This window comes from Lissotriton helveticus, chromosome 8 (genome assembly GCF_964261635.1).
Source record: "Lissotriton helveticus chromosome 8, aLisHel1.1, whole genome shotgun sequence".
Lineage (NCBI taxonomy): Eukaryota > Metazoa > Chordata > Amphibia > Caudata > Salamandridae > Lissotriton > Lissotriton helveticus.
In genome coordinates this window covers 1,240,538,066-1,240,547,451 of record NC_136069.1, presented here as the reverse complement: position 1 = coordinate 1,240,547,451, position 9,386 = coordinate 1,240,538,066, and the positions used below count along the sequence as shown (strand labels likewise).

The 9,386-nt window shown below is 36.4% G+C and overlaps 1 protein-coding gene across 2 annotated transcripts in view; it reads right to left on the bottom strand.

Moving 5' to 3' along the window:
- Positions 1–314: 314 nt before the first annotated feature.
- The window catches only part of SLC9A7 (solute carrier family 9 member A7), a 522,426-nt gene continuing 513,354 nt past the window's right edge, over positions 315–9,386 (bottom strand). For both annotated transcript variants that reach the window (XM_078658221.1, XM_078658222.1), the window contains one exon: positions 315–8,942. In XM_078658221.1, coding sequence (XP_078514347.1) covers positions 8,694–8,942 — 249 coding nt within the window. In that variant the 3' untranslated portion in view covers positions 315–8,693. The remainder of the gene's footprint in view (positions 8,943–9,386) is intronic.

Genomic DNA, 9,386 nt, shown 5'->3' with positions numbered 1-9,386 from the left:
AAACTTTAATGTTATCTCATTAATAGAACTACTTAAGGAAAGGAGTGAGAACAATATAGATTTATGGATAACGAAGCAAAATCATAAAGACTGTGGACAAACATGGAATGGATCTGCTGTTCTGGTACTTACAGATTTTACAATTCCCTGATGGAAGAATTAAGTTAATTTTTATCATCTTTATCTAACTTTGAGATACCACCCCCCTCCATCACCCCAGTCAGGGAACAGAGGCAAAATGCCTGAATTGTTCCTGTATAGGTGCTAAAATATTTTACTGTAAATCAGTTCAGTGAACAACGTGAAACAGAAGCAACTTTTGTCACAATAAATTTATTCTAGTATGTAAATTGAAAACTCATTGTTCATATGACAATTGGTAATACAACTAAATGGACTCTTGCATAGAGCACATTTATACGGATGGATGCAAAAAAGGTCAATATGTTAACATTAAAAAATTGTACTGAAATTAAAGACAAGATTTCAACTTTACACCAAGCTGTCAGAACGAAGAACCTTATCTCAGATGATGGAGTCTAGGCTAGATGAATACAATACAGTCCACTGACCCTTAATGAGCAATGTCAAAGAATCCAGTTTTTACACCTTGCAGAACAGAAAGCACACTTTCAGAAGAGGCCAAAGCTTTTGATATATTGGACAGGTACACCTGGAAGTGTATTTCTGTTTATTTCAACATGTAGCTTGTTTTACACTCGACTAACTGAACACGGTGCAAACTCATTTTATCATAGATTAACACAAAACTCCTGCCCAGTGCCCCCTGCTATGGCAAGGCACTGTCGACAGCTTCACACTCTATGACCATTACTACAGGGCCCGTCCTGGAAGTAATATACAAAGGTTTTACTTCTGTTTCCGAGGCTAGTGTAGGACGCTGTCTGGCAGGAGGAGCAAGGCAGATCACAGTGTACTCAAAATTAGGTACAATGGAGAGGAACACAATAGGGCAGCAAACACTAGTTTACTTATGCTAAATGGAGGATGGAAAAAGGAGCCATTTAAAATACATGTAACATCCTGCAAACTGATGCTTTAATTTTCAACACATAAAGAACTTAAAAACCAAGAATTCACATTTTATAGTTAAGTAATAAACCTTTTATCAAAAACGCTCATTGGAATAAAAATAATAAATGCATATTGCTGCACATAATGCAAAACCCCAAACGAGAACAGACACTTCTATCAATATGGGCCATGGGCTAGTCAATTTAAAAAGGACTACATCCTCAGCCATTCCTCGGTTCTTATTTGGGTAAAGAAGACAGAACCACTGAGGAAATAGAACACAGACAAGCAACCTGTAGAAGTACCTATTTTACCTCCATTTAAAATGTTATATTTGCAAATAGAAATTTACAATACACAAAAACATCCAGTGAGCTCTGATGCCCAGGTACATGGAGTTACAGTTGCACATGCTGGCACAACAGCCCCCAGAGGAAAATTAGTTCACAGATTCCTATAAATACTTATCACTTTTAGCATTTTTAAATTGTCCGTAACATTTCTGAACGCCGCTAAAAAGGCACTAACTTTCTGCATTTTCACTGTGTGATTATTTTGAGTCAGAAGGGCATAGATATTTCATATGCTCAAGATTGCAGGTCAGGCACCATAAAACCACACTCAAGAATGTAAAGAAACTCCTCACTTTGCATAAAATCAGCAGTGTGCCCTGAAGACACATGAAATAATTTAAAATTGTGTAGTGCAAAATTAAGTATTGATATAAAGGGCCCGATTCACAAAGGTGAGTTTGCATTATCTACTCCTACATTTGCACATACGAATCACCACTCTTACGCACTTTGCCATTTCTTAGAAGAAAATTATACCTAGGTGTAGACTTAAGAATTTCCACCTCTAAAATGAAAAGGGTGGGAACCTGTGACTGAATTTATGAGTGTGAAGTTTCCATAAGTAATTTTCCACCTGTTTGTGCAGCTCTCCATCACCTGAGCAGAGATCTCCCTTCAGGAAAAATATGGAGAAATTAGATAAAGTTTTGTTTTTTTAATAAATAAAATTAATTGAATGCAAAATAAAAATATAAAATAATGTTAAACTACTCCTACATGTCGTAAATGGTGTTGTGACATGGATGTAGTAATGGTGGCAGAAAAAGCAGTCTATGTACATAGAAGGTGCCCCAAGAAATGGTCTTGGATATGGGGAAAGTGGAATGCTTATCGGGGCAACATATGAGAGCCCCCACGAGAGGAGCCGATGTTGGATGTCAGTGACTAACCGATCAGGAACCAAAGGCTACAATGATGACCGTGATAACATGTGGTAGCCATGTTGTCAATGCATAGGAGAATTGTAAATGATAAAGTGTCAAATTAGTCTAGACCAATGTTTTATGATTCCTCAATGCACCATGTATGTATCATTAAAGTTGAATACTATGTAATGCTTGGAACCAAATATAAAATGCTAATAAAAATGTTTAAAAAAATAATAATAATAATTTTAAACAAATAATATTAATTTAGAACTACTTAAAGAAAAACATACAGCACACTACCTCTTAAAAGTAACTTTGGATTCAATTTGAAATAAAATATATTTATTTATTTATTTTCAAAATATGCTGAAAAAAAATGTTTATACTTGTTTTCCTTTTATATTACATTTTTATTTTAGTAAATGTAAATGCTGTTCCATCTTGCTATGATGCCCTACAGGGAGATGCTCGCCCTGATGGCTGAGATCTAAGAAAACAGCTGGAAAGTTACTAACAGCGACTTTACACTTGTAATTTTCAGGTGTCTCCACCCCATCAGTTCAGGAGGTGGAGACGCCTAAGTCTAAACGTAGGTGTAAATCTCTACTCTGATATAGTAAAAACAAAAAAGTCGAGATTTTCACATATGGGTAGGAGTAGCTCTGCGCCTGTAAACCTGCAAAGTTTGTGAACAAGGCGCTTAGTTTGAAGTATGTAAAATATTACTCATGCTTTTCCTATTGTAATTTCAATTAGGAGTTGAGCCAAGGTAAAGGTCTGTTATTGAAAAATTACATATATGCTTTGAGTAGTAGGGAATAGGCCTGACTGAACACTTTGGAAAGCTTTCAATATTACTTAAAGGAGTAGACAAAAATTGAAATGGGATAAAAAGTGATAAGCAAGTTTCATTAAATTATCGAAATTTGATATGAAATTAGAGGAACTGTAACATGCAGGCATATAAATATCTAATTTCTTGAGAAAGGTATACATTCTAAAAGACTTCTAGGTGTCAACCACAAATGGCACAGAGCAATCAAACAGTATGTAACAGAATTCCACAATGTATTATTTAGGGCTAAGCGTCATAAAAGTCATATTGTGCCTTGAAAGAAATGTCAAGTACAGAACAGCTGAAAAGATGACATCTGAGACTAGATGAATTCTCAAATCAGATCACTAAAGGGTTAATATTTAGATCGAATCACAATATAACACATAGTAATTCCCAGATTCTAAAGACTTATCTAATTTATATCTGAAATTAGTGCAATTCATACCTCATAGTGAAACATACAAAGAAAAAATTGACTGTGGGAGTTTGCATAATCCCGAATATTCTCTGTAATGACTCATGTATGCAAAGAAGGGAATATCTACCTTCACTATGTTCTGAACAACCTAATCTCAATGCTCAAGAATGCTTGAAGAAGGACAACAAAACAGTGACAGTGGCTTTGATATTAGCGAAGAGATTAAATACAATACTCCTTAATTTGGTGCCAAGAAAACAGATGTTATGTTGATTAAGGAAAGATATGCCACTAGCAAAATCACCAAATATTATTTTATACTTTTTTTTAGATGGCAGTGATTAAGGAGGTAAACTATTGAATGTCTTAAAGTTTAGTGATACCCAATATTATATTGCACTGAGGATAGATAATTAATGTACGTTACAGATTTAGGGAAGGGAGGGAAAGACAAGATGCGTCTAAAAAGAAGTACAGCATTTCTGATTCTAGATCATGAATGTCCATAAACTTTCTTTTATGCTTTATAGAAGCAATTAAAATAAACTGGCTAGAAAATATAATACTGGCAAATAGATAAAACGGTGTAGTGAGGATTGATTTGGAAAACTATTGGTCAATGTAAGTACATTTAGTAAACTTTGCACACAACTACTTTTTCATTGTTAGCAAATACACCCGATATTGAAAATACTATATAAATATTTATGCCATGCCAGTGAAAATAAATGTGGCCCAATAACACATTATTCAGAACAGCTGTACTAACACACATGTATTCACACATTTAGTACTACAGTTCAAAGGTCAAAATCAAGTTTATAATGATTGTACACCAATGGTGACACAAGAAAAAAACACTTTTTACTGCCTTATACATTGTATATAAAAACTACCTTACACAAGGAAACAACCCTCCTAAGAGTCATATCACATCACTGGGAGTGAGTTTACCGTGCTGCACATATGTAACCCCTTGAATTCTGGTTTTGGTTAAACATAATAAAAGACCCTGGTATAAACCATATATGCAGATGCATATAATGTAATATGCTATTGATTACCATTACTGAGAGAGGGAAGCAGCATCAAGACCCACTCTATATGCATACAGCAAACTTTCAGATGTGCAGAGTATAAGACGCTATTTAGTACTATTTTTGAGGGGGAAAAAGGGCAATGACTCATGAGAGGAGAAGCCTCATGTAAGTTGTGAGGTCCATTCCTCAACAATGCTAATAAATTGCACGTTGCATTCTTCGTATCTGCAAATATGGTTTATGGCATCAATCTTTAAAGATTTATTTGTTTAAAAAATATATATTTTTACTCAAAACCAAAATGCAAAAGGTTAAAATTGTGCAGTAGGTAAAATCATACAGAAGGAGCCTTGTGGCAATTAGCAGAAGTATTTCCATGTGTTAAGTGGTTGTAATATGCAATTTCTACTTTCAAGTTCCCTCTACTGCAATCCATTTTTACCAATGTGATAATAAATCAATGTAAGCAAATGTTGATGCTTCTTTAGCTCATGTTCCTTTTTGTTGGACTTCATACCTGGAATTTGACTTGGCTGTAAGTCTATGACAACAAATACTTTGTGGTTGATAAGGCAAGAACAGTATGGATTCTCTAAATCCTGTGAATCTTCTAACTGTTCAGTGGAATTCCTACTATTGTGGGACTCTTCATGAAAAGGGGATACGTTGTCTTTTCAGTTTTTCAGAGGGGTGGGTTCAGGCTCCTTATGACACATGGAGTCTGTTTCCTCAGTGTCACCTTTTACCAAAGCTAGGAGATGCATTCCTGCCTCGACTGCTGTCGCTCTCTCTTCTCGTTAGGAGTACCAGAAGTAGGTAACCAGTAGGAGCTCTGTATTTATTCTCTAAAATATCTTTATTAAATTGCTGTCCTGCAGGTTTGTGATTATGGTGGGTTTCTTATTCTGTAATATGTGAGTTAGTCTCAGGCAATATGATATGGATGCTGTTGTCCGACTTCTTGACCACATGTGGTCTGGGTAGACATGCCCTTAATTGAGAGGTCTCCCCTCTAGTCTAGGAGTATTTTTATTTTTATACCTGGGGGCTTTTGAAACAAGAACTCTCGCAAGGGTCATCTTTTGAGCAGGTTTTGTGGAGGCTTGTCACTGCCTGGGTACATGCTGTGAGAACTATGAATAGAAAGAGGGATGAAGTGGTAATACTTGTATTACGTACTGTTCATTCTCATTTTAGTCTCTCTCTCTCCATTGTCAAAGTCGTAGGTTCCCTCCTCCCTTCTTCCTCAATGGTCCATCCAGGACCACTGAGGCACTTCTTTGCTATTTAAAATAGAACACCTGGGTGAAACGTCACACTATTTTGACTTTATGGCAAAGGGGGGGGGGGCATATTGTGTTACGTTAAAAGGGTATATTTTTCTGTCTCCTAGACATTATACACACTTACACTCTATGAACTGTAAAACAGAAGAGGACGCCTCAGTGCGTTGAGGTATATAGCGCATTAACATCAAATATATTTAAATTGTGTTGCAAGAACGGATTTATGGACAGTGAATGTCAGTGAGTCTAATACACTTTTCAAACAAGATGGTCTGTGTTGTTTCCCGATAAAGGACATTCATAAGTGGGCTACGTCATGGAATAGCTAATGTTCAAATAATAATGGAATCATGATATTAATATTTTTTTTTTAAACGATCATTCCACCATCTTATCTGTGTTATGAAAATTAAGCACTAGAGGATAGATTTTATCATCATTTAAAAGCTGAAGTAATTAATGGAGAAAGGACTGAAGAAATTCCTTGACTGCTTTGACTGACCCACTACATATGATGTGATGATGAGGTATTACAATTTATAGCGATGGAAGGGCCAAAAAAAAAATTCAAACAAGACAAGTACTCTCATTAAATGATAGTCAGAAACCTGACTTTTGTTACACATCTATTCGTAGACCTCAAATCCTGAAATAGTTATGCAAATGTCTGACTAGAGAGTATGAGGATGTCTGTGTTTCAACTATTAACGTGTCTGGTTACAAGTTTTTGTAGCTCCCATTTTAGCATTTAACTCCATTAATACTAATCTTTATTTTGAGCTATTTTACAGTGACTACCACAAATACTTTTTACAAGGATAAAAGTGATTCACTCACATTATTGTGTGGTTGATCATTCAGCCACAATTAATAAGAAGAACATGGTTTAGCATTCCTGCGGCTACCCAGCAGTATTTTTGCAGTAGAGGAAGAATACTGTTGAAAATTATGAATTTATAAGTTATTGTTTTCCAGGTGTTTGCTCAGGGAAAATGCTTATTAGAATAATTGAACGTATACACTATTCCTTGAAAGCATGGCTATGCTAGACATGGCAGGAATTGATAGAAGACATAAGAGATAAATAGGAATTTAAAATGATGGACGTTAAATGAGAGAAAGAAGAATTTTAAACTGCTACCACTTTATTTTAAGTGTTTATTAGCTTACATTAAAAAGGCCACAACCCAGTGGTGTTATAGGAACTTGTTAAATTTTGACTCTTTGAGGGATAAAAGTAGGTAGCATTTACTGGCACTGCTCGGGAAGGCAGTGCTTGACCATGACACTTTTTTTCCATGACTTTGAAAAACCTATTTTCATATCAATTGTGATTTCATTACAAAAGATTATGGTATGTGGAAAAGCATGTGAGCAGCTAAAAGGACATCCATAAACAACCTTTATCTTAATGGAAGTAAGACTTAGCAGATGCTTTCGGAGAAGAACAGAATGGACAAACGTTTGTATAATAGAAAATATGTTTTATTCTCAAAATAGGGTGATATTTTAATAGCTTACACTGCTCCATAAAGTCTACAACATATCTAATACTATACTGTGAAATACATATTGTAGACATGAACAATGGAACAGTGTTTGTTACATTTGATTTGCAGATATTGGTTTTAAATTTTCTAAACCTATGAGGAGACGTACTACACATAATTTACCAAATCTGAATAGTAGTCCGAAAGATATTATCTGGGAAATTGTTAAACTACTGAAGGAAAATACTCATCTAGTTCTAGCTGCAGGTAAAAAGATATTGCACTAGAAGTGTCTGCTCCTCACAAGAAACAAAGATTTGTAAAGAAAGAAGATGGGTCGAGTCGAGGGTCACGGAGTAGTTTAGGACAACGATACACCTTGTTAATTAATCATCCCTGCTTTCTGTGAATAATACCCTTAATAAATTAATTCAACATTAAGGTGGAAAAGTCTACACAACTGATGTTAAGGTCCATTTGGTAATAACTACTGTTAAGGGCTGCTGCATAATTTAGATAGAACGAATGATATGTTAAGAAGCGATACAAAAATGTTTAGCTGCTGGGGTGCAGTAAAAGTATCACTAATTTGTGCTAGACCTGCATCCATCTGGTAAGGATTTATTTCCATTGCAAAAAATAAAATAAAAAAAGAAAGATTCGTTGATGCTATTATAACATTTTCTGCTCATGTAGGGGGGCAACATTTTGGAAAAAGAAAGTGCAGCATTCCCGTCCCCTCTTGACCTACAATTGAGACTTTACTTGCCATCAAGCCAAAAGACAATAAATTCCTCAGGGCCAAAAGAAAGTGTGATTTCATGCATTTATATTGCCTGGCCTGGGAAAGAGACCATTAACACTTCATTTATATGCAGGTGCCATTTTGAGTCCACGGATGGAGAACATTCAGCGCATGCATTTTGTAACCCCACAAATATTCACGCGCTTTGTTATGTCCCTGATGCTTAGAACAGAAAGCATCTACGCTATTATGTAGCTTACTAACAAATACTTTATTCAGAAAGGTGCCTTATTCAAATAACTTAACAGAGTATTGCATAATGCCAACATGTCTCTGACTCAGTAGATAGTATTTCACTGTGTACCACTATATGTGTGGCAAGAGTTGTGCATCCACTGTCAGTCTCCGAGTTTGCCTCAATCAATTAGGCATATTCTTAAAAACTAATGACAGCATCTTGAAAGCAAACCACGCCTCAGTTTGGTATGTTCAGGCCTCTGGAAAAATTGTTCTTGATGGTTAGTTCAATTCATCCACTTGAACAACCCAAGCACGTGGGGGCCTAAAGTCCTTCAGGCCACCTTTCTCCTATGAGCCTATTACGTCTCAATTTTCAATGTCATTGATTGTCTTCCAGTGGAAACACTAGCCGGGTGCCCCTGTTGGTAATTTCACTGTCACCCATCCCCAGCTCACGTTCCAGGGCTTCAACTGAGCTGGTTTTCGATCTTTTGCCGTCCATGTTGGTGGTGGTCATGTGGGAGCCAGAGGATCCATTTGCAGTTATTGCGGTGTCTCCGTATGTCATAGTGAGGTCGCCATCATTGAGAATGAAGTCAGAATCCTCATCTCGTGGAGGTTCCGCGTCCTGAAAAAGAAACACAATAAGAGGTAGAATGGAATGAAGCTCTTGAGTACTAAAATCTGAACCATTCAAATTCTTAATACAGATAGATAAAAGACTATGGTGCAAAGTACCCTTTCCGCCTTTCCGCCAATCTGAAGGTCCTCCCCCTGATATACAGACGGGTGGACCTTCGGTATGTAAACAGCAGAGACTACTCCGTCTTTGCTGTTTTCATACCCCTTTGGCGGCCTGACAGAGTAAGGACCACCGGAGATTTGTCCATGTGCCTGCCACCGAATTTAGAGTGGGCAGACTCATAGCCAGTTTTTACCTAAAACGTGGCGATACGTAAAAGTAAAAACTGATCAATGAGCCCCCTGCCATGGGAGAACACTCCCACGGTGAGGGGGGTCATTGCTTTTTTTATTTTCAAAAACAGAATTCCACTTTGGGATTTTGTTTTTG